At 37.1% G+C, this 26,646-nt stretch overlaps 1 protein-coding gene across 1 annotated transcript in view; it reads left to right on the top strand.

Annotated features, from left to right (window-relative positions):
- Positions 1-19,159, top strand: part of LOC134656903 (uncharacterized) — a 163,738-nt gene extending 144,579 nt beyond the window's left edge. Inside the window, exon 2 of the mRNA XM_063512451.1 lies at positions 18,957-19,159. Within this exon, the coding sequence (XP_063368521.1) occupies positions 18,957-18,964 (8 nt within the window). The 3' untranslated portion in view covers positions 18,965-19,159. The remainder of the gene's footprint in view (positions 1-18,956) is intronic.
- Positions 19,160-26,646: the final 7,487 nt, after the last annotated feature.

Below are 26,646 nucleotides of genomic sequence, written 5' to 3' on the forward strand. Positions count from 1 at the left end.
GAGCGCATAATGCAAAGTTTGTTGGAGGTAGTCTCTGAAACGTGTTCAGTTCATATGTCTAGGTTTTAACTGATATTATTAGGTATATACCTACCTATGAACCTGTGTTTGCAAATATTACTTTTGTTGAGTTTCTCAATATGTTGTTATAACTTTTCAACAGATAAACACAATGCAATATATGTACCTACAATGCATGTATTTGCGGCAGGAAAAGTCGCATTATCTAACTCTGTTAATATTCCCAATGGAAAGTGGTCTGAAAGTTTTATTACACCGCACGATGCGATTGTTGGACAGTTTTGAAATTCAAAACTTTTAACTTTGTTACAATCCAACAATTGTGTATATTGTGTTTAAAAACTTAAAGATCATCACGCGAAAGCTATAGAATGCGGGATGAATAAATATCACGAAAACCTCAAAAATACATCAGTAAGCCATAATTTCATTAATATTTCTACAGGAATTTGTAATGAGCTAAACTGTCGATCCATCTGTAGTGTCTATATTTGCCTACATTCTTAGAAGTATTTTATTAAGTTTTAAATTAATTTTCGAGTCATCTAGAATGAAAGACCTTGAACCAGGCTGCGTTTTCTATCAAGCAAGTACGAAAACAAGTAGCTTACAGTGTTCCGTATGTAATATATAAAAATATATAGCCTTACTAATATTATAAATGCAAAAGTAACTCTGTCTGGCTGTTACCTCTTCACGCTTAAACCGCTGAATCGATTTAGATGAAACTTGACATGGAGATAGTTTGAGGCTCGAATAGACATAGGATAGGACATTATTATTACAGTGTATGTAATAAGGTCAACTATGTGTTATGTTACGGTGCATTAGCTTTTCAGATCAGACCTTTAAATATTTAATTATATTATCCACACTATTTTGTTAACTCTTTATCGTAATCATGCTTGCAAATATCTGTGACAGCTTCAATTGAAAATCTAATGGTAGATAATTAAAGGCAAAAACTAACGATGCATTTAAATAATGGTGAAATTAATTAGGTAACAGTCACCTGCAATAATATGATACTCCACGAAAGCCGCAAAAATATGTACACGATCTTATTTGTAGAGCCATAAGAGCGTGTCATTATTATTGCGGCCTTCGAAGAGTAATATATTGCAGGTGACTGTACACTTTAGCGATGTATGATGATCCCTAATAAAGTAATTGTTGATAGGGTTCGATAAACTTTGTCAGTTATCAATTATCATGACATTCAAGATTGCCAATTAAAGTTTTCAACTCAAAGTTTTGTAGACTACTTGTACGGTCAATGCTATATTACCTTAACGATCTCAATGTCAAGAGTTCGAGAAGTTTGAAATAAGTCTAGCTTTGATAAATTTGCCAAAAAGGGTGCTGCACAGCTATACGTGTAATCTGTGTGTCTGTCTGTGGCATGTTTTGTCTGTCGAGATGGTTCTTAATTTGTGTGTATGTCGGTGTAAATAGGTAAATACGTTACATACCTACTGAGCAGACACCTTTGCTACAGAAATTATAAATTATATTTCATACTATCTCCCTACATTACTTCTTGGCCTAGGTCAAGAAGTAATGTAAGGAGCCATAAATGAGCAACTTCATGTCTTCATTTCTTGACATTAACGCATACATTTCGAAGTATTTTTGAGAAAATTTTATTTAGGTGCGCATTCGTTTTATTTTTAGTACCTACTTATTACATTTAATCTAGTTTTTAATATCTTTGAGTTTTTATTTTGTTAATCGTAATTTATTTGTGTAATTTAATGAATTAATACTAATAGTTCGACAGTTTGAAATGTAGGTTTTTGTTATATTGTTTTACATACTTATTTAAAACATGTAGTTCCGCAGTGACTTGGTGTATACTGTTATGCTGTGTAACTTATGTAAATAATATTTTTTTTTTTCATTTAAGTAACAAAATATTTCTCGTGTTTTCGTTAAAGTCTAATGGCGTTATTCATAAACGTTTGTCAAGTTTAGTCTAACAAGCCCTTGATAATTGTTTGTCCTTTTGACATGTGTGTTTGTTAGAAAGGGACAAAATTTAACAAAGATTTGCTAAGTTTTATGAATATGAGGCTAAAAATTTGCTATGAATGTGAGAACTATAACGCTATATTTTCGGCATATATACATTTTTAAGCATTGTTTATTTTTATGCATTATCAGCGTAACATAAACTAAGGCTGAATAATTTTACGGTTTAGACTCACGGTTTTAAATCACTCGCGCGACATGTTTCGGAGAGCCTAGGTCTCCTTCGCTACAAGTGTTAGGTGACCAAAGCCCAAACACACCACTATGCCCGCCTACAATGACAGCGGAGCGGAAGACCTCCCCCAACCGGTTTTCTCGGCGCGCGCGCAGCGTGCGACCCGGCGTGCCGCAGTACGCGATAGTCGCGATACACGGCCGTCGTAAACGCTGCTCGCACTGTTAGTGCTTGAGAAAGGAGACCTAGGCTCTCCGAAACATGTCGCGCGAGTGACTTAAAACAAGTGAGTCTAAACCGTAAAATTATTCAATGTTAGTATGTCTCACAACAGTTTAAATTCGATAAACTAAGGCGTAAAGAATCCTGTAACATATTATATACTACATAAGTAACTACAACTACTGTATAGGTACTTATATTATGTAATGTAACACGACTGTAATGACATCCACTTCGTTACCTAACTGTAAGCAAATGATAGGGCTCCCAAAATAAACTTTTATAATTACGACTTCTTATACCTACAATGCTTAATAATGAATAAATAAACAAGGAAGTTCAGGTTACGTCTTCTATAAAAATAGACCAAACATTTGATTCGGTATTATGTAGTAAAAGTTAAAGTAAATAAATAAAAATACTTTTTATTACGCCTGATCCTTCCCACGCTTTTAATATTAGAAGCTTATAGCCTCGTGGTCAAGGGGCATTTATGTTTGTCACAAATATTATTGAATTTAATTTTGTATTAAGCAGAAACGTCTGCGAACGATGCTATTAAGCTTCGAAATAAATTAAAAGTGGAAAAATTCACTGTATTGGGTGGGACTTGAACCCACGACCACTGGATCACTAGTACAGTGCTCTTCCATCTGAGCTACCAAGACCGTACCCAATTCAGTGAACGTATAAGATGTAATTTTTTTGAAAAGATGTGTCCCGCCGAGTTTGTTGCGGGTCCCATATTGGGATACCCTCCTCCAATTGAGGGGGGATTTAAATCTTCTCGGGGCAGAGGTGTAGGGTTGGAGCCGGTGTAGCTTTATTTGACGTTCATATATGATGGAAATATTCACTGAATTGGGTACGGTCTTGGTAGCTCAGATGGAAGAGCACTGTACTAGTGATCCAGTGGTCGTGGGTTCAAGTCCCACCCAAGACAGTGAATTTTTCCACTTTTAATTTATTATTGAATTTGTTCTGAGTTTTAGATGTTGTCTATAAACAATAAATCATATACCTCTTATATTAAAAATCCTCATCTAGCACCCACAGCATAAGACTAAAGGATGTCTCACGTTAGAACGGCCCCGGTCCGGCCCGAATCATCCAACACTTCGTTTGCTATAGAAAGCGTCACGTGACCACGGGTCACCTGTCATAGAAAACGAAGTGTCGGTTGCCCGGCCCGGGCCCGGGCCCGGGCCGTGAGTCATCCTTTATTGACTTTACTGTGGGTACTGGGTAGATTTGTTGTTAATAAACCTTGCTTTTAATCGTCCAGACGTCCACATGAAACCGCTCTAGACTGAGCCAGACATACCTACTGTATAAATAAGAGCCGGGTAGATTTCGACACTCATACGATATATGTACATAATAAACGAGTAACTATTATTCCATTTAAAAAACAACCTTGGCCGTGAACTGGCCGAGAATTCTGAGTGCAGGCGAGTCTTATTCCAAGATTTCCAAGTAACCAGTCTCACATGATTTCGTACTTCGGAAGAACTTGACTCTTATACTCGTAAGACGAACTCGTCACAGTATTACGAGACTACGCTTGAATTACGTCTTTTTATTCACGAGTAGTCGCGTCTCTTTTAAAGATTTTTTGGAGTCTATTATATAATCTGTGGCATGGCTTAAAAATACTGGATGGAATACAGACTTAAATAATTATTTGCACTCTCAACGTTTTGAGGTAGGTACCGAAACAAAAGAGGTGCCAGATGGTCTACGTCAAATAAAATCAAATATTGAACGACAATACTATAATCACATGAATAATAACCGGAAAAACAAGATCCATTGTTTAATTAAATTATCATTAAACTTTAAAGAGCGATTTGAAGGACTGTTCAAAATTCGAATAATTTCTACATAGTTGAATTTGAGTGTTATATGTATATTATTATTTAGGAAAGCGGCAAACGTCCGCCTGGGCGTCCCAGATACCGCTGGAGTAATGAAGCCCAAAAAGACCTGTCTGCCCTCGGAATACCCAACTGGCGTGAAGTGGCAGAATAGTGCAGAGTGGCGCTCTCTTGTGTCAGAGGCGAAGATCCTTTTTGGGTCACTGAGCCAGTGACATAGGCGTACGCACGGTGGGGCAAGGTGGGGCTGTTGTCCCACCCCGATCTGTGACCAGAAGCTAACAATTTTTAGGCACAATAAATGTAAATATCTGGGAGACCAAGCTATGCTACTCAAAAATGCACGTTTTCCCAGAGATAAGGCCTAACTAGATCGATTTTTCGCCCCCGAAACCCTCCATATAGCAAATTTCGAGCTGTTTCAACCGTACCCTGTTACAACGTACCCAGCCTCTCCTACTTCTGCTTCACTCATGTACCTATGTTTATTTAGGAAACAAGATTGTTAATATATTGTAGTTATTACAAAATAAGAAAATTACTAATTTTGCTCCTTCGTCGTATAGGTAATTCATTTTTGCATTTAATAGTGTCAAACGAACGACGGACGGCTATCTGAACTGACATTTTTCTTGTTTTTATCTAGGTTGACTACGTACGTACGGTAAGTATGTACGGTATTTTTAAGGGGACCTTTTTAAGTTTTTTAAAGTCGGGTAAACATTTTTCTAACGTTTTGTTTGTTGACAAGGTGATATCTAGTTAAAATACTTAAAATAGTTGCCTAGACGTCACACTCATTGAAAATATATACTTTTGACTTATTAAAAAGCAAATATTTAGTATTTTAAGTCTTATAAACAAATTATAGTTATAAAAAAATTCCTTGAAAATGTTAACTATTGGGGCAGCCCGAAATAATAAAAGTGGGAACTAAAATTGTGTTAAACAATGCTAAGTTGAACAATAAGCGTCAATAATATGGAGTAAACTACAGGCACCTACAGGTTGTTTTATAAAGGATAGATCAAATGCGTGGTCGGTCAACGTACGGTCAGTCAATTAAAATGTCGAGAAAAGTACTTGGTTGTAGTTTTAGACACGAGTTGTAACTTCTGTTTCCAGTAGTTAACAAATTGTGCACATATATAATGATTTTATTATACAGGTTAACAGAAAATTGCTGTGTAAAGGTAGGTATTAAATCGACGTTGCTGCCCGGATTGTTGACATTTGCAGCAGAAGAAATGTCGCGCTGGAATGCTGCAGCAATGATGCCGGTGTAGCCTAAATCCGAGCAGTATCTATATGACCCACAATTTACCCTGATGTAGCACTGAAGAAATTTGAAAAAAATATTTATATAGTTGCATCGTCATTTTTTGCGTTTTGTATGGTAAGTAAGTAATTAAAATTTGAAATAAATACAACGGACTCATAAAGGTGTCAAATATTTTTTTATTGAATATTGTAGCAATTTATTTTAATGGCTAGTAAACATAAGACTACGTCCATGATTATATTTTTTGAGCTACCGTTAATTATAGTCAATAGTCATGCGAAATAATTGCATAATTATCTTCATTTAAATAAAAAATATTACGTAAGTAATACAAACGTAGTATAAACAAGCAATATAGTAGGCACATAGCAAGATACAAGACACCCCACGGCCTTGTCTGGGGTGTCCGTTTCCAGCAAAAATGTCATATTTCACACTTTTACTACGATTCTACAGTAAATCTAAACTTGCCTCGTGTTTGCCAATGATTTTGAGGTTATTAGGTACCTTTAACTAGGTTAATAATTAAATGACTTTACACTACATAGTATAAAACAAAGTCGCTTCTCGCTGTCTGTCTGTCCCTGTATGCTTAGATCTTTAAACTACGCAACGGATTTTGATACAGTTTTTTTTTAATAGATGCGAGTGTTTCAAGAGGAATGTTTATCATCGATATTAAACTTTCGTGAGACATATTTTAAACTGTTTATACGACAACGGTTTCACTCATTTGAATTTTTAGTCGCTATTGGCGACATGTTTCGGGCCCTTCGGGGGTCCATCTTCTGGCTCGAGTGCTCGCGGCGACTGCAACTCGTGCAACTGGCGGCGCGATCAGTGCACGAGTTGCAGTCGCCGCGAGCACTCGAGCCAGAAGATGGACCCCCGAAGGGCCCGAAACATGTCGCCAATAGCGACTAAAAATTCAAGTGAGTGAAACTGTTGTCGTATAAACAGTTTAGGAATGTTTATGTGCAATTCGTTAACCCGTGCGAAGCCGGGGCGGGTCGCTAGCAGTGTTGGCCGAACGTTAATTGCAATTGACGATTAACCAGTACAAATTGAACCGTAAACCGTAACGGACGGTTACACTTCACAACTCGATTTATAATGGTTAATGGTCAATAATTTTCAATTGCATTAACGTTTCGTTTCGGCCAACACCGGTCGCTAGTACGAGTATGTAATAAACTGAAATACATGTAGAGTCCGTCTAAGATAACTATGCACCAATTTAAAGAGAACAAAGTGAAGGAGATTGTATTAAGTCGTTTTGTAAAAATATTATTTGATACTTTTAATACACCTGCGTGTTACTGAATCGCAGCGATTTAGAAATTATTCTGATTAGTGAACTTTGTAATAGACGTAATTTAAAACGAAACGTTTCGAAATTATTCTTGTTCAAAAGTTACCAACACTGCTTGCATTAGTAAATAAATATAATAATAATCATTTAACACTTCTTACAAAAACATTTCCTGTACGTAGATATTGCATTTTTAAATTTTCTTTCAGCATCTAGTTAGTGGTGTAAATTCTGCACCGCATTTAATCGTCTGGGTGAGTCTTAAGTTAGTGTGATTATAGATTTAGCAGTTATATTAGCCACCTCTACCATCAAGCAAAAACCTTATTCTTGCAAAGCATGCTCGTTTCGTACTAGGTACGAATGTTGGCCCATATGACAGTTCCTTCATATAAATTCAAAATAATTAAAGAAATATATTTTTCACCTCAGAAGCTCGAACAAGGGTACTTTGCTACTTAAAAACAGTGAGAAAAATCGCATTTTGCTCACTGAGTGAGACAAAATGAGCAAAATGCGATTTTGCTCACTGTTTTTAAGTAGCAAAGTACCCTTGTTCGAGCTGCTGAGGTGAAAACTTAATTGTTGGTATATCTTAAGAAAACATGAGTGAATACAGGTAAGATGATGAAGAAGGAATACATTTTTCGGGTTCTCTAATATGTTCTCACTGCTGAGGTGAAAAGTTTTGTGAACTACACGAGATCAAAGTTATTTACATCTTTTGCGCTTTTGAGTCCCTTACTAAGCTCAAGATTCTAAATTAGATTCACGAGCGTAGCGAGTAGTATAGAATCTTTCGCTTGCACGGGACTCAAAATAAGCACTCGAAGAAATATCAAACTTTGATCTCTTGTTGTACAAATAACTATTTACCGTATTATTATTACCTAAATGTTACATTTCTAAATAAATTAATATGCTAACTTTCCAAAAAATGTCTACAAACATTTTACGTGACAGCAAACTCCATATAAAAATTAACTGAGCCCGTACCATGAGTCACTGACAGTGTCAAAACTGACATATACGCTATCGAGAACGTAATTTACTTTCTATACATCTCGCTCTCACTAATATGCGAGTACAAGCGAGATGCATAGAAAGTAAATTACGTTCTCGATGGCGTTTATGTCAGTGCCAAACTGGTGGTAGCCACACTGTCATAGGGACCATCATTCGATGCGAGAGGTATTATATAGGTAAAATTAAATACTAAATACCTACCTACCACACTGCGTGTGTTCTCTAAATAGGCATGAGCTATTGCAGTCATCACTTTATTATATTTCTATCGAAATACAACACTCTGGGAAAGAAGATCCTAATGTGATGCTCGTCTGGCGCCGGCACGGCGATTGTATATGTAATATACAACAAATATTCATGTACCATACAAAATACTTCTCGAAACGTACGTAACATTCGGGTAAATCTGAATGCATGAAATTGTCGGGTAATTCCGAAAATAGACTTTAACATGACGACATTTTGGCTGAGTTTTGGAATTAGCTGACATTTTGAAGACAAGTATTCGGATTTACCCAAAAAGGTACACCTGACCTAAAATGTAGGTAGCTCTTTTTTGCTTTGATCCTCTTAAAACCTTAGCTTTAAATGGGGGCCTCTTTTGAAGTCTTATTCCATTTTAGTGTTTTCACAGTTTCGTGCTGAAAAAATATAATTACCTATAACGCTATTAGAACATGTAAGTAGTTGTTTAGTTTTTCATCTCTTTAATATAAATCGACTATAAGGTTATTTATGAGTTAATAACGGATTGCCTTGTAATAAAAGCCTTAAACAATCCCACAAAGGTTGACCCAGAAACTCTTAATTACCTACCTGAAATTACTTTTAAGAACATTATTTTGGATATCCCGTGGGCGGAAAGACGGAATTTCGTGGGTTTATAGGAATTTAATTTCACTCAAAGGGGATTACCACTTTATGCTCATTTCCTTCAGGAAGACAAATTTTCACAACAAAGCAGAAGTTCTGGTCTGTGAAACACGATTATTTTCGAGCCCGTTTTTTTAAAATATTTTTATAAATGGCCTTACTTTAAAGTATTTTTTCATCTGTATGTACAATCTAAGTATGTACCACATTTTCATTCATCTATTTGCCGTGTTTTTGCTATAAATAAAAAAAAAATAAAAAAATCAAAAATGTTTTATTTATAAACAGTGCTTATCGCCGGTTTACAACTGAATATGACTTGTTATATTTATATACATGATTACTGACACTGCACAATACATCGAACACAAAAATTACCTGTGACCCCTACACTAGGCTAGGCCTGTATCGTAGGCTGACACAATAAAGATTACCAAAAATTTCTCAGTTATAGCGCTAAAGAATTAAGGAATTAAACTAAAAATAATTAGTCTATTTTAGTAATCAGGTTAATAACATGAACGAAATATTAATTTACTTTCTTTTAAATACGTCATGTTAATTTTAAATTCTTTCCCACATAACCTACTTCAATTTTATAGTACATTATGTAGCTACTAGGCAATTATCCCTTAATGTGGTAAAATGGAACGTCATAGCTTTTCCCATAAACTCTTCAAATATTAAATTATGTCCATCGGAAAACCTATACATGGAAAAACCGACCTGAGACGCTGTTTAAGGCGTGATAAAAACATCAGAGCCTTAGTCACTGTTTCGTTGCCAATATTCACTGTAAACACAATAATTTATGTCTTTGGATAATTCTCTAATTATGTACCAACCTGTTACGCAAAGGTATAATGAAATATTAACCTAGTAAGAATCAATATTAATTATTGACTAGACCAGAGTATATTAAATAAAGAAGAATGACAACTCATACGACGCCACGAGAATCGACAAAGTTGTAGATAAGAGATACCTAACATTAAACATAATTTTTACACGTTAGTTATTTGAAAACTGCCAGTATAATGATATTTATAATTTACTAATGATAGTTATAGGTACAAAAGTAGATGTAATGCGTAAATAAAGCATTTTGGGCCTTTAGAGAAGGTTTCACAATTTAAAATATGGCGCCAGTTAATAAGAATAATATGTCTCAAATGCTTCACTGCATGAGAGGAGGCCTGTGCCCAGCAGTGGGACGTATATAGGCTCAAATTATTATTGAATGCTTCACTACATAGTATAAAACAAAGTCGCTTCCCGATGTCTATCTGTCTGTATGTATGCTTAGATCTTTAAAACTACGCAACGGATTTTGATGCGGTTTTTTTAATAGATAGAGTGATTCAAGAGGAAGGTTTATGTATAATTTGTTAACCCGTGCAAAGCCGGGGCGGGTCGCTAGTTAATTATAATTTTATACATATGACAGTGGTTAGGAAAGTAGAATTTTACGTGACATATTTTATACGTTTAAAGGCAAAATAAAAAAACCGGCCAAGTGCGAGTCGGACTCGCGCACGGAGGGTTCCGCACCATCAACAAAAAATAGAGCAAAACAAGCAAAAAAAAACAAGCAAAAAAACGGTCACCCATCCAAGTACTGACCCCGCCCGACGTTGCTTAACTTCGGTCAAAAATCACGTTTGTTGTATGGGAGCCCCACTTAAATCTTTATTTTATTCTGTTTTTAGTATTTGTTGTTATAGCGGCAACAGAAATACATCATCTGTGAAAATTTCAACTGTCTAGCTATCACGGTTCATGAGATACAGCCTAGTGACAGACGGACGGACGGACGGACGAACGGACGGACGGACGGACGGACGGACAGCGGAGTCTTAGTAATAGGGTCCCGTTTTTACCCTTTGGGTACGGAACCCTAAAAAATAAAACGTACGCGAGGAACGCGGTGTTGTATGGAGGTTGTTCGTCTTGAATATTTACTAGTCTCTGGCTAGACGAGCAATCCGTTAACATAAATGCTATTATTATTATGTAAGTTTAATATGCCACGTTCCGGTTCACGTGTGACTGTTAGGCAACCAGTGGTGTTTCTATGGGAAATTAATTCACTTATTAAAATAGAATTAATAGATCCACGTTTTTTATAATTATACATAGATATAAGCCGATCGACTGATTTAAAGTGTGGAAATTAGTGATATATGCCTAAATTCCTCAAAAAATTTACATATTTATGCAGTTTCACTAAAATGGGATTTTATAGCAAAATGACAATCATAGATCCACAAACGCCAAACGGAAAGAGAAAATGTATGGGCTGACAGATACTACGAAAAGTCACGTGACTATTTCCATAAATGTATGTATGTATGTAAAATTAAATAATGATTTAATTTTCTACCTACCGTTTTCTACCAAAGATTGTCATCTTGGCCAGGGCGCCTAATGATAATACGATACAAGCTAGAAACCCTACCACTACCGCGAAAACCGCAATTATCAAATTGTGCGGAAAGAGAAGAGTCATGGATTGTATGGGGCCCAATACATTCCACGACTCTTTCTCTTTTCAAACTATCACTATCAGTAAAACATTAGTAGGCCGGTTTTATAAAAAAAATGTATAGGCATTAAAAACATAAGGTAGAGGTTGTTTGAATAATAAAATAAGTCTGGTTGCCTCGGTGGGTGGGATACTTAGTTATTTTATTTAAAGAAATGATGAACAAGTTTTTGAGTATCACATTACTGGCGTAACTAGTACGGCTACCATCATTTTGTCACTGACATAAATGCCGTCGAAAACGTAATTTACTTTCTATACATCTCGCTCGTACTCGCATATTAGTGCAAACGAGATGTAGGTATAGAAAGTAAATTACGTTCTCGATAGCGTAAATGTCAGTTTTGCCACTGTCAGTGACTCATGGTACGGGCTTAGGCCTATTTAGCCAAGTCAGAATATTTATATAGCTGGTCAACCAAATCTTGTCAGTAAAAAGGGCGCGAAATTCAAATTTTCTATAGGAAGATAACCCTTCCTCGCCTACATTTTTCAAATTTGCCGCCTTTTTCTACTGTCAAGATCTGGTTGACCAAGTATAACTTTAATTTATGGAAATTATGACATGACTTTTTGTCCCATCTGCCACGACAATACATTTACCTACCTAAAATACTTTTCAATATTTTATAAAAAAATCACGAACGATCTAAAACGCACCTTGAAAACTTGCAACAATTTTTGCCCAAAAGCTAAAAATATGATAATTGCTTCTAAAAATGCGCAATTTTATTTCTGATAGACCTCATCGATTGCGACTGATGCGAACTTTTTTTTGTTAAAACGTACTAAAAACTAAAATTTAAAACATGATATCCGCGATCTCGGGCACGCACAGCCGTCTCGCTCACGCTTACGCTCAGTGAGAGTGACAGAAGAACCTAAACCCACGGGGCCCTAAGTTTATAAGATGTTATTAAACAATTGAAATCGCATTGTTGTTAAATGGTTCAACCGCGTCGCCATAATAAGAGTTGCGGCGCCTCGCGTTGCTTCCGTGAATTCTTGCCTGCTATTCCCAACATTAACACAGAATTCATCTCCAACGGTAATAAGTAAACATATGCGAGAGAGCTTTGCTCGGAAAACATAAATCTCAAAAATGCGCTAGCTAGATCGATTTTTCGCCCCCGAAAACCCCCTTAATAGCAAATTTTATCGAAATCGTTAGAGCCGTTTCCGAGAACCCCGAAATCTATATATAAATATACAGGAATTGCTCGTTTAAAGGTATAAGATATAATATAAGTGATAATAAGTCTAGATAATAAGCAAGTAATACGCCAAAAGTATCTGTCAAAATCTGATAGATACTAGTGTTGAGTCGCTCACTCGTGAGGCACCTCATTTGTACCACTCATTTTGTTAATTTGTCGCAGTACTTCGCACCGCAAAAATGTCTTACTTCACTCCTATTCATTTTACTCATTTAGTCGCGCGCATCACAAACACCTCTTCCCACCATCACACAAATCATTCACACACTTCAAATTTCAAAAAACTCTTATTTGTTAAAATTCACTAGCGAGTCTCGCGATCTTCAAAACTCATACAACTCGCAAGAGAGTCACTGGATCGCGCGAGGCGCTAGGTGCTCGCCTGCTCGCCGACACTCAAAACTCAAATGTCTCAAATGAAGAAACGAGTAATGGTTCACACTGTCAACTGCCGAACTACAAACCTTATTGCAACGACAAAAGGTCCACCGAGAAATGCGTTGAGTTTGTACCACTCACCGCCTCTCTGTGACATGAACCCCTCAAAAATCCTTTCAAAATGAAACAATGAATTAGAAATACCCAAAGAGGGAGTGAGACAGACACGCGACGTACTTGAATATCGCTTCGCGTCACCACCGAAAATACGTTAACAATTAAACACGAAAGACAACAAGCGTAAGCGCTGCAAGCTTTCATACGTCTTACGCCTTTTTGATCCTAACTTACTTGTCAAAATGGCGCGAGAAATCAGTCACTAATACGCGGATTAGACTCTCGCGCGAGCCACGAGACGAGCCGCGAGCCGCGCCACGAGACGCGAGTCCACCGCTTACACTCGCGTTCGGCTTGTCATTCGGTTATAAACCTTATGCCGTGCCGTTAGTGTTTAAATTATATTAGCTCGACGAGCTTGCGAGCCACGAGACGAGCCGCGAGCCCACCGCTTACACTCGCGTCTCGTGGCGCGGCTCGCGGCTCGTCTCGTGGCTCGCGCGAGAGTCTAATCCGCATATAAAAGGAAGTTCGATGTGTTGCTTCTCTGTCGCACTTGTAAATTCGTAGGTAAGTGTGACAGGACGCCACATGACGAACTTGGTTCGCGGCACGCACTCTCAGACAGGCATTTACGAAGCTTTCTTAGAAACAGTAATCCTTTAGTGACTAAAATATTATTGAAATATAATACTGTAGCGTATAACAATATATGATCATTTCAATAAGTTTCAAGTTTATTAAATAAAAAGTAAGTGTAATTTACTAGGTAAAATAAATATGTATGTAGATGTAAAGGAAGTGATGAATACATAAATATGTATATACATAAAAAAAATGTCGCCGTTGGAATTAATGGAATAGTCGATGCTGAAAATATGCTAGTACCTCACCTCATTTGAAGTAAGACATTGTAACACCTCATTTTAGAAAATGAGGTACTCATACAAACTCATTTTAAATTGATGTCCTACCCATCACTAATAGATACACAATTTGCGTGCTAATGTTAAGGTGACGTTCAAATGTCAATTGTAGCTTCATTAGGTACTTATTTACTGTTGTGGCATCATTGTTGCCGCTGCTGTATCCGTCAAATTCCTTCATAACATGAGTGACATTCGCCGCCGCATTACTGCCGAGATTGTGTCGTTCATTACGTCACCAGATACAGGGACTTACAATGACGGCGCAAAAGTAATGCAGGTGCAGGTGACATCCGAACTTTTCCAGAAGTTTTAGACGTGGCGGATTTGTAGTCTTTGGCGCTCTAGGCCCCAGGCCCTGTAGTAACTACTCCGCCCTTTTCTACTGGTTTCCTTGAAGCGAATCATCTTTAAGCGATTGGTATAAACATTGCAGACGTCAATCTTAATGAACTCGGCATGCAACATAACGCCAAACAAGAGAAGAATTTAATCGAAACGTAAACATTACATAAACTGTTGAAAAATACTGCGATAACTTAGTAATTTATGCGATTTTCCTTTTTATACCTCTATATAAAAATAAAGTAATAAAATTCAATACAAACCCTCTTTTTTGCAAAGTAAATAAGTAAGTAGAGTTATATTTAGAATCAAGACTTCTAAAAGTTTATTAATATATCATGTAAGTAATAAATAAGAAAAATCTAATCTCTATAGGATATCTGTCTCTTTGAAATGAAAGTTTAAAGTGCCCTTCTACACTTCCATTTACGTTTTTTTTAGACAATGATATTATATAACCATAGATAGGTTATACTCACACTTGAGGAGCACAAAAAATACTTCCATATTTATTTCTGTGCCTACGAAGAAATCTGTTATTTTTGATTAATTTTCTCATTCCATCCATCTTTGTCACACTCGTTGTTAAACATAAGGTCGTCTCTTTCTCTTTCGGTGTACGGGAGCTCGTTAGCACGTGCACATTTCTCGCTTGTCCAGCCGCGACTAAAGGCAACTTGTCCAATTTGTCACAAGGTAAGCGCTTCAATTTTGGAACGCCTATAACCTATCTTGAGTTATAAATCATTGTTTTTAGACGATTCCGACGCTATCTAGTAGTAGTAGTATCTATTTAATAGTCACCTTAAATCCCCGATTCGGGCATCGCTACTAACAGTATCGCTAATAGGTACTACTACTATATATTATAAAATGGTGTCGCCACGTGTGTAGGGCCACGAGGTCGCGTGTCCCGCGCAGCGCACGAGTTATTGCAAAACTTGCGTACACAGACCACTTCACTAATTGTCATGGCTCCTCTACACGATTGCTTAGCGATGTGACGAGTCCACTTTTTTTCAATTCGAATCATTCGAATTGATTCGGCCGCTGATTCGAATTCAAAATCGAGTTGACTCGACTCGACGATTCGCGTGGTTCGCGACAAGGTCACAGGCACAGGCGCGGAGCGAGTTGAGACGGCGAGTTACGCGGCAGTTGTTGTAAAAAGAACCTTCATGGCACGGAATTAAGGTTTATTTTTGAATGGCCATACTAGCAGTGAACTCGAGTTGGGATACTTGGAATGGCGAATCAAGCGGCAGTTGTTGTAAAATGAACCTTCGGGTCACGGAATTAAGGTTTATTTTTGAATGGTCATAGTACCAACTCGAGTTGAGACGGCGAATCGAGCGGCAGTTGTTGTAAAAAGAGCCTTCGGGCTACAGTATTAAGGTTTATTTTTGAATGGCCTTAGTAGCAGTGTGATAGCGTTGACTCGGCTCGGCGGCGGTTCTAGCTAGTGGTCGAGTTGATTCGAATTGCCCATAGTCTTGATTCGAATTAACTCATCTGTAGGCTGATTCGAATTATTCGAATCAGATAACTCGACTCGCCCATCGCTACGATTGCTCAGCGCTGGACCAGCGAGATGGCCATGCGATGGATATATTATGGTTCTTCTACACGATGGCCCAGCGCTGGACCAGCGAGATAGCCATGCGATAAATTTAAGAGCGGAAAAATTACTGTCTTGGGTGAGACTTGAACTCACGGCCTCTGGATCGATATCCCGCGGTCTTGGTAAATTGTATATGCTTTATTAAAACAGAGTCTGTTGGTGGTAGTCTATGGTTGCGCAGGAGTCGCACGTGAGTGCTCACGAGAGCAGATTCTACTACTTATTAGCAATCAATTTGTTAAGGCGAGACACGCTGAGATTGTTCTGATGAGAGACATATATATGGATGTCCGCGCCCATTAGGCGGTTCGGGTTTCCATTCTTCAATATTTCAACCTTTTATCACGTTTCGAAGAGTAGACGGCATTGTCCCCGTGGTCTCGGAGAAGACTGGCTAAAGTTGACAATCCACAATCGACATCTTCTGGCTGCCACAATTTTCCAAACTATCCGCACTTGATCTTCTTTATCAACTTGAACGTTTTGCACACTAAATATTATAGTTATGTGACTCGGTCGACACACGACACTCACGATGTTTGGTTTTTCAACCGTATTCGTTTGCGCTTACTTACTAATGACTGGGTTCCATGTGGATGAGATAAGCATCCGTTAACATATTCACGTATCCCGACCAACTCCGTTTTATTTTGGCAATAGCGTAGGTATACCTACCCCGCGTCTTGCACCTTGGTGCGCCGTAAGATGTAGACTGGCTTTCAAGTGGTTATGATTGTTCACAAATTTATATAGGGTATCCGCTAGTTTATTTGAATGCCTATAGCGGCATTAAGTCCCCCTGTTGTACTCTTTTTTAGGTGCATTAAAGTTTAAAAATAGATAAATAATCTTCTGGAGACCTCCGTCTGTTGGTGCTATTTAACGAGATACCTACACATTTCTCGATCACCTAAACCCAAACCTTTCGTTTTCATTACAAAGCTATATTTTTATTTTATTTCTCTCCCATTTTGACTGGAAATACCGCTAGCCTCCTAAGGCCCAAGGTACTACATATAGTACCTCTTCAGTTCGATGAAAATGAAATCCTATTCAATTGGAACAGAGTCGCTTTTGCTTTGTTTCGTTCAATTTTCCAAAAACGCAAAATCAACTCTATTTCCTATGCTATAGGTTCAAATTTTGGATTTTTCGTTTGTATGGCTGGGCCTTAGGAGGCTAGTATTAATAAATTTCACATTATTGTAATACTATTGCATTCCTTAGATTTGTGATCGATCAATTGGATTAACAAACTTGCAAATGACAGACGGCGCCTAATAGTGAAGTGAATCAATTAAACGATGATTAACTTCAATGTTTAAGGTCGTACAGGACTTGGTGCAAGTTATCAGCTTAAAGCGTTTTGAAATTGATAATGACGTATTTTTTAATTACATTTCAATGAGAGTTCATACGAACTAATTACGTGTATGATATTAATATAAGTCTTTTAAGACAGGTGCTAACTGTATGATATACATGATTTATCTCGACGTAAACAATATATGGAGGAGACAGTAATATTGGTGCTAACTTTATATTTTATAGCAGAATTTTTTTAGGGCGACGGTGTGTACGAGTATGTAGGTACGATTCCCATTTGCTAATGTATCAATTACACAATATACGTGAAGGAAAATATCGTAAGAATGATGATAATAGAAGGTCAAATGGCAATCGATTTCATACAAACTATTTTTTTTATTACTTACTTCATGTTCATTTCATATAAGTTTAATTTGATAGGCTTCAAAATGAGGAGTGGGGGCTGGGGCATAGTTTCCTGCTACACCTTTGGAATTATACCACCAGCTCTCGCGGCCGCCTATTAATTGTACCTAGGTACCACTCACTCGTTTGTTTATGTGCGCGGGCGCCGACCGTATTGTAATGCGAGACGGCAGCATGGCAGTGCAGGGCTATAACCGCGAAAATCGAAGTTCGCAAATTGCGGGCATCTTTCTCTGTCACTCAATGACGCCTTTATTGGAGTAAAAGAGAAAAATCCCCGCAATTTGCGAATTTCGGTTTTCGCGGTAGACCCTCAGAGGTCAGATCCTAAAAGTAACCGTAAAGTTTTTTCTTTTACGAAAAATAATCTAACCTTTAATCTCTCCAATTTACCGCTTGCATCCTAAATGAGCACAGGGCCAAAAATGCGAAGTGGGAGTACAGTTTCCCGCTGCCGCTTTTGGATTGTACCGGCCGCTCGTCCCGCGCTTCCTCGTGTGCGCGGGCGCCGACCGTTTCGCAACGCGCATGCGTCTTGCCACGAGACCGCATTGCAGTGCAGATCCTAAAAATAAAAATAAACACCGTGGGAAATCCTTTAGTCCTCATTATCGAAAAACCTTTTTTTTTTGTACCTGAAGATTATTCCCTCTTTTTGGACTCGGGGTGAAGTGATAAAATAGAGGTTTGAAAATTTAAATGTATTGATCTATTTGTAATTTTAAAATAGCATTGGATGCTCTGTGTAGGTACCTACTAACTTTTCAGCCTGATATAGTTCTTTAGAAGAAATTGAGTTCAACTATCAGTAGCGCACTCGTTACGCATAGGGCTCTATTCAGAAAATGTTCGCTTCGCTCTGGATTCATCGATGATCGCGATCGCGATGAAATATTGGATTTGCTTTCCCTCGTTTATTTGTAAAGAAAATCCAAAAGGAGTTCAATGCCTCATTTTTTCAACGTAGTCCAGTATAGTATGAATTGGCGTAGGCACCGAACTTTAATAAAACTACTGCCTTTTGGCCTTGCAATCCAGAGCAAAACTTATTATATCTCATTACTCTGATTAGGCTAGTCCGGTTTGTTAACGATGTTTTCTTTACCGAAGAGTAACTGGTAATAATTGTCTTTAATGTAATATTTATCTAGTTTTGATTGTTGAATTCATCATTGAGAAATAATAAGTTTTTGGCAAAAATTTCATTTTTGGTACACGCTTTTAACGCTGACTGTACTTTTCTTACGACAGACAACTAATACTCATCGAGACAATTCTAAAAACCCCTAACACAATTAGTTTGCGTTGTTTCATCACAGAGTTCCTATGGCCACCTCCTGTCTCCATCATCAGATCAGCTCGATGGTACCATAATATGGCATTGTCACCCGACTTACATGTGTATGCAAAATTTCAGCTCAATCGGAAACCGGGAAGTGGATCAAATTTAACTTGCAAGATTCCATTACAAGTTAGTTACATACAGGTCGACCTAATAATGGCCACCTCCTGTCTCCATCATCAGATCAGCTCAATGGTACCATAATATTGCATTGTCACCCGACTCGCATGTGTATGCAAAATTTCAGCTCCATCGGAAACCGAGAAGTGGATCAAATTTAACTTGCAAGATTCCATTACAAGTTAGTTACATACAGGTCGACCTAATAAAAGCGTGTTCAAAATTATTGTCATTCAAACGGGAATTCTACACGACGCATAATGATTAACAACCGTTTAATTAAAAACGCTTCTTTGGTATTGTATTTGCTGCTTCTGATATTTTTGCTGGTTAATCGAGTCATATGTATACTTAAATTATACGATAATCTGTAATTCATACAATTTGTTTTCTTGTTACATTCTAAAATCCATAAATTCGTACCGTAATAGTAAACGTTGAAATAAGTTTTCCAATAACCCACGCGGTTATTAATATGCGTGGTGAATGGTGAGGCAGAAAAGAGAGCCACACCATTGAATACAAGATTCCGAGGTTCGTTTTCTTCCTTCCATTATAGTAGGTACTAACGGTATATACCCATGTCCCTGCCCCACCGGACTGCCGCCATACAGCCGGGGACAAATGTGATACGGGTACCAACACTCAATAGAGCCCTACGCTCAGTGATGGGATCGGCGGACTAGGTAACAGACATATATTATGCTAGGAATACAGTTATTTTTGCATATACCTACGTATTATATTAGTATTTTAGGGATAAGGACTCCCGGCTGAAGAACAAGAAAGAAGAAAATAAATATTCAGGACACTTACAATTCGCTTAAATCTATTATTACACTTTTATTAATACTAAGCATAAACGTCACTGAAAAGGTCTCCCCATAGCTTGGTGTCAAGTTACCTCTAGGTATCTTGACGCTGGTCTTCCGTGGAGACCTGTCCAAGAGATCGCGATGTATACCTGTTACGGATATGGTGGTCTTATTGGCGTGATAATGACAAGTGTGGTGAAAAAACAATACTTATTTTATCATGCGAATAAACCCATTCATAATTCGCCTGCTAATGAACAACCGAGAGGGGATGATAAAAATATAATTATTTTAGTGCTAAATCAACGTTTTAAACATTATTACCTGCCCTCTGATTTCCTGGTTTTTTAATGAATAGCATTTACGCTAGTGAAGAGTGGCGAAAAAAATCAATCATTGATAGTAATTAGTTCCTGCATTAACTTTTTTGCGTGTTTTCTTATGAACATGCTTAAAATAGAAATGACTCTAGGAAACAAACTTTGATTGATACCTACTTGTTTTACACATGTATACTAGTAGCTATATCTCATGTCAAAACCCATCGGAGATTGTCGTGAAAGTTAGGGACTGTTTATTTAGCATTCACTAACGATAAAATATGTATACAGCGTGGATTTTCTTTTTGGGTCAGTGAGGGCAGCTACCAGATCCCGTGCTGCTACGAGAAAACGGTCTTAGAAGACCTTCCCTCGATTTCAAATTAATGAAGATTGGCATTTACAGATTATGGAAAAAACATACAGGGTGCGAGAAAAAGGTCATTTTTGACAAACTTTTATTTTGATGCCAATTTAACCCATTCCTATTGAGGATCAAAAGCTTGTATGGAACCGAAAAAAAAATTCTGGCTAGAAAAGCCACAAATCGAGGAAAACTTTTCCCATACAATTTGTATGAAAATGAAAACTTTTATTTTCTAGCCGGAAATTTTTTTTCGGTTCCATACAAGCTTTTGATCCTCAATAGGAATGGGATCGATCAGAAGAAAAAAAAAAGTTTGTCAAAAATGACCTTTTTCTCGCACCCTGTATGTTTTTTCCAAAATCTATAAAAGCCAATCCTCATTAATTTGAAATTGAGGGAAGGTCTTCTAAGACCGTTTTCTCGTAGCAGCATGGGATCTGGTAGCTGCCCTCACTGACCCAAAAAGAAAAACCACCCTGTATAGGTATACATTTAATCAATATTACGCTCATAGCAATTAATTTTATTTCCTAAATCATTGTACCTCGAATTTAGTATTCGAAAAACCATGATATTTGGTAGTTTTGGTACACTTGAATGTAGAATAATTATTTGGCAGTAACACTTCGTCACTTTCTACAAAGTTGGATGCAACTAAGTTGTTTCTAATGTAAAATGTCAATGGAACATTTCCCCCACACTAGGGAAAAGCAATAAAGGAGTGCATAGGTTATTCTTGCTCAGTAATATTTTTATCTACACCTCTAGAGCTCATAAAGGCTGTCTTTATATATTCTTAACTGTAAAACTCCTGTGACTCAAACATATTAAATACCTACTTATATTTAAATCGGGTCACCAACATATTAAAATTTTAAATAATTTTCGCTTCACATGTTCGTCAGTGCCCGGCTTGACTACTGTGGTCTACGCGGGTGCTGTATCTGTCAATTTGCTTAATATAATGAATGACGTTTGCCGTTGCATTACTGTCGTGATTATGATGTTCAATCCATCACTTATTTTATCAAGGAATTTGAAAGATACATAGCTGCATCAACGCCGAACATTAATGCAGCTGCAGTCGACATCCGAATGTCACCTTTACAGACATGACACGATATAACACGATTACGATACAACAGGTTTTAGTAGTAGTAAAACACTTTATTGTACAATAATCAGAACAAAACAGGAAAAATAACATTCGTCATTAGTACAAAGGCGAACTTATCCCTTTCCTTCTATTGCTTATTTAACTTGGTAAAATAAGCTACCAAGTGTGTATTGGCATTATTTTTCGTTCAATCCTTTGCCGAAATAAGAATTTACGAGACGTAACACTCGTAAAACATGAATGGGAAAACCAAAACAGATAATATTGGAACGTGAATCAACTTTAAACTGACTCGTACCTACCAGATACCTATCTTATCTTATCTTATCATTTGTTTCGTATTTAATGATTTGAGAATTGTCGTAGTTGCGAAACTGGTGCTCTACTGATGACTAATATTTTTTGTTGAGACGGGTCATGAGCGAAATTGCGATTTAATTATTTTTTGGATTTTATATTGATAAAACACGATCGCTCGTGGGTCATTCCTCAACAATATCATTCCCCTGGCTCTACATATTCGCAAATTCCCAGGAGATTCCGCTCAGCAGTTGTAGATGGAACGTTGGCACGGGTTACACGTCAGTCATCAAAACACTTTTTTTCCAAATTTGGGATTTTTTATGTTATTTCTACTCAGGATCACGAGCTCTTCTAATAGGAGAAAAAAAGTGTCCCAAAATTTCCATACATTTTTCGATCTTTCCATTCCGCGACCGCCATACATATAAGTCTATGAAAAATGGTGACGGAATGGAAATAAAAACCTTAGGACACTTTTTTTTCTCCTATTAGGATAGAAAGAGCTTGTGATTCTGAGTAGAAATAACATAAAAAATCCCAAATTAGAAAAAAAGTGTAGGGGACAACTTAAAAAAAACGCCCATGGCCAGGGGAATGAGATTTTTCAGGAATAATCCTCGCTCTGATTGGTAAAAGCGAAATGCACTGCGATTCGTGTCAATGTCGTATTATAACAATATCATATTTTGATTTTGACAATTATAAAATTTTAATATCGCTCCAAATATTCTTTATTCAAGTAGGCAAACACTTTTGAGTACAACTTAGAAAGACGCATTTTTTATGGTATAGGAGGCAAACGAACAGACGGATCACCTGATGGTAAGAGATTACCGCCGCCCATGGACACCCGCAAGGGGTTGTAAGTACGTTGCCGGCCTTTAAGAATGGGAGTACGCTCTTTTCTTGAAGGTTTGAAGGTCGTATCAGTCCGGAAATACCGCAGGAGACAGTTCATTCCACAGTTTAGCTGTACCTGGGGGCCTAGCCAAAATGACAATCGTAAATCGCTAAACGAAAAGTACAAATGTATCGGGATGACAGAAAGTCACGTGACTATTTCCATACAATATTATTTAAGTTTAGATTGGTATTTTCTATTACGATTGACATCTTTGCTAGGCCCCCAGTACCTAGAGTCAGACCTAGAAAGGTCTGCAGCGATTTTAATAGCCCACGCAGTCCAAGTGTTATTTATACGTCATAATTTCATAGAAGTTTGACGTTTAAAATAACACTTGCACTGTGTGGGCTATCAAAACGCGACTTTTCTTGGTCTAACTCTAACCACCTGTATTGTGAAAATTATTGCTAGGCCCCAACCTTTACCTGTAATGTGAAAAATGAAAAAAAAAAAGTTGTGGAAAGTTGGACTTTGATAAAAAGCAGGACAAATATAAGGAGTATTTTATCAGCTACATAATTACTTGATTGAATGTCAGTCTAGGATTAACTTGATAACGAGGTATTTTCCCGGTTCGAGAGTTGTTATCTTTATTTACCGCAATTACTATTGATACTATCAAGAGACAATTTATTACGATAATATAAGGAAATTGAAAAATTATAAAGGAATTAATCAGCGCAAGGGTAAAATACAAACAAACAAACAAACTTAAAATCTCCCTGTTACACTACTGGAAAATTGCCATTGCTGAATCAAAGCCACAAAAAAAAGTATTTTTAAAATAATTTAAAATATACAAAAATATCAAAAAAAGCAAAACGGTCCGACACAGATATTGACAATAATAATCAGTGTTGAAAAAATCATTGCTCTAGCTTCTAAAACCAAGGAGGAAATAGTCGAGTACGTTTGTATGGAGAAATGACCCCTCCTGTTGGCTCTTAAATAAATAATTATAGGCACCTGTCTCCAGTTTCCTTGTAAAATAAAGTCCCCCGCCGCGTCTGTGTGTCTGTATGTTCGCGATAAACACAAGAACTAGTGGACGGATTTTCATGCAGTTTTCACATAATCAATAGAGTGATTCTTGAGGAACTTTTGGGTGGGTGTATAATTTGTTAAGGTTTTGCGTAAGCCGTGCGAGCCGGGGCGGATCGCTAGTAAATACTAAAAAAAAAGCGGCCAAGTGCGAGTCGGACTCGCCCATGAAGGGTTCCGTATTCAGGGGATTTAAGACGTATTAAAAAAAAACTACTTACTAGATCTCGTTCAAACCAATTTTCGGCGGAAGTTTGCATGGTAATGTACATCATATATTTTTTTTAGTTTTATCATTCTCTTATTTTAGAAGTTACAGGGGGGGGGACACACATTTTACCACTTTGGAAGTGTCTCTCGCGCAAACTATTCAGTTTAGAAAAAAATGATATTAGAAACCTCAATATCATTTTTGAAGACCTATCCATAGATACCCCACACGTATGGGTTTGATGAAAAAAAAAATTTTGAGTTTCAGTTCACAGTATGGGGAACCCCCAAAATTTATTGTTTTTTTTCTATTTTTGTGTGAAAATCTTAGTGCGGTTCACAGAATACATCTACTTACCAAGTTTCAACAGTATAATTCTTATAGTTTCGGAAAAAAGTGGCTGTGACATACGGACGGACAGACAGACGGACAGACGGACGGACAGACAGACAGACATGACGAATCTATAAGGGTTCCGTTTTTTGCCATTTGGCTACGGAACCCTAATAAAAGTTAATACCTACTGTACGGCTGATGGTCGCACTTTGCGTCTATTTATTCGTGTAAGGAGTCACTTTCGCACCTTCTGTTTTTATAAGACAGACCCACGTTTCCTAATAGAAGTGCGGCCATCACAGGTCTGTTGAAAAACTTGTACGCCACGATTAAATGATCCTTGACATTTTTAAATTCTCATTAGTACTAGTAACTACGAAATGCCAACTTATTAACTAGAAATTTACAGACAAGACGCGTATACATCAAACAAATGGCTAGCTCTTAACTGTTATAACCGAAATAAGCTAAGATCTTTGTTGCGAATACTTTAAATATCAAACTTACGTCCTAAATAAGAAGATTCAATTTGAAATTGTATTATTTAGAATTTCTGAACATCTGCTATAATTTAAACTGTACTGCAATGACCGACGTCCGAAAAGTATAACTACGAACAATTAGAGTTGTATTATGAAGGCTTTGAAGAATGTTTATTAATTATTAGTTTGAACCTTAAAAACTTGCAGATATAGGTAGCTGGTCAAGCAAATCTTGTCAGTAAAAAAAGGCGCGAAATTCAAATTTTCTATGGGACGATATCCCTTCGCGCCTACATTTTTCAATTTTGCCGCCTTTTTCTACTGTCAGGATCTGCTTGACCAGCTATAATTTATAAATCTATTAACAATACAGTAAGTACTAAGTAGTGTTAACTAGTGTTAGTGCTTCACATATTACCCAATACACAATAAAATAAATAGTTGTGATTGGTCAATAAAAGTTTTGATTGGCTTAAATAAAATTTCATATGTCAAACCTTTTGCGCGGTAGGTATTACAATTAATTATGATTAATTATGCGTGTGAAAATTTTGATAGGTATTTTGAATTTTTTAGCTTTAGTTATCTTAATTGTAGTTAATTTTAGTTTTATATTCATTTTATAACACTTATTATACAATAAATGAGTTCCAATTAATTATGTATTTGCACAAATTCGAACCCATCCAACATTTCTTCGGTCTCAATGACGGTGCAGCCCTACCTAACCCGTCTACCTCCACCCTGCACTAGCGCCATGTTTTTGTTGTTGCTCATTCTGTTTTTTTATAATTTCACATGTTTGATAATTAAACGTGAATTGTATATCTGACAAAAAAAAGAATACAAATAAATTTCATGAAATAAATTAGCATAAAAATGCATAAATACACCTGTATTTGGCTTTGTCAAACAAACGCGCTGTAGGTACCTTATATTATATGTAGAGGCCCAACGGAGCCGACATGTATTGTCTCATTGATAAATGCTTCTTTTAAATATGTAGATAAATAAAGGTACCTTACAGGATGAGTCGCTCGCGGCACAATTCCCGTGGGGTGGTTTGAGCTCTAGTCAGATTTCTTGAGTTATTCTACATTGAAATTGGCACTATGTTTAACCTGCCCAAAACCATGAACCTTTGCCATGAAACTCGTGTTGAACTCGTAAATGTTTTCAGAAGGTTTATTATCGCTCGTAATTAGTTAACGACGCTCGCATACGGTCGTTATGATAATTTTAATATTGCTTAAACGCTTTACGTGGTTAAATACCTTTATGCCCTTGGAACTACTTGCATATTCCCCAGAGCGAATTTGCTCAATCATGTATTACCGTCAACCCTCACACATTAGTGAAAAACTAATTTAAGTTTTTATGTAGGTAAACGTGTTTGTCCAAAACACCCACGCTGAATTTTCACCAAATTGGCACGCTTGACAGTGACAGTGTATGACCACGCCTCTCTTCACGTAAAAGTTGGCGGGCAGATTTACGTGAACGACCTCTATTGTCATAACTAAAATGACAAGTGCGAGTCGGACTCGCGTTCCAAGGGTTCCGTACTTTAGCCAATTTCTAAT

The sequence above is a fragment of the Cydia amplana genome, chromosome 19, assembly GCF_948474715.1.
Source record: "Cydia amplana chromosome 19, ilCydAmpl1.1, whole genome shotgun sequence".
NCBI lineage: Eukaryota > Metazoa > Arthropoda > Insecta > Lepidoptera > Tortricidae > Cydia > Cydia amplana.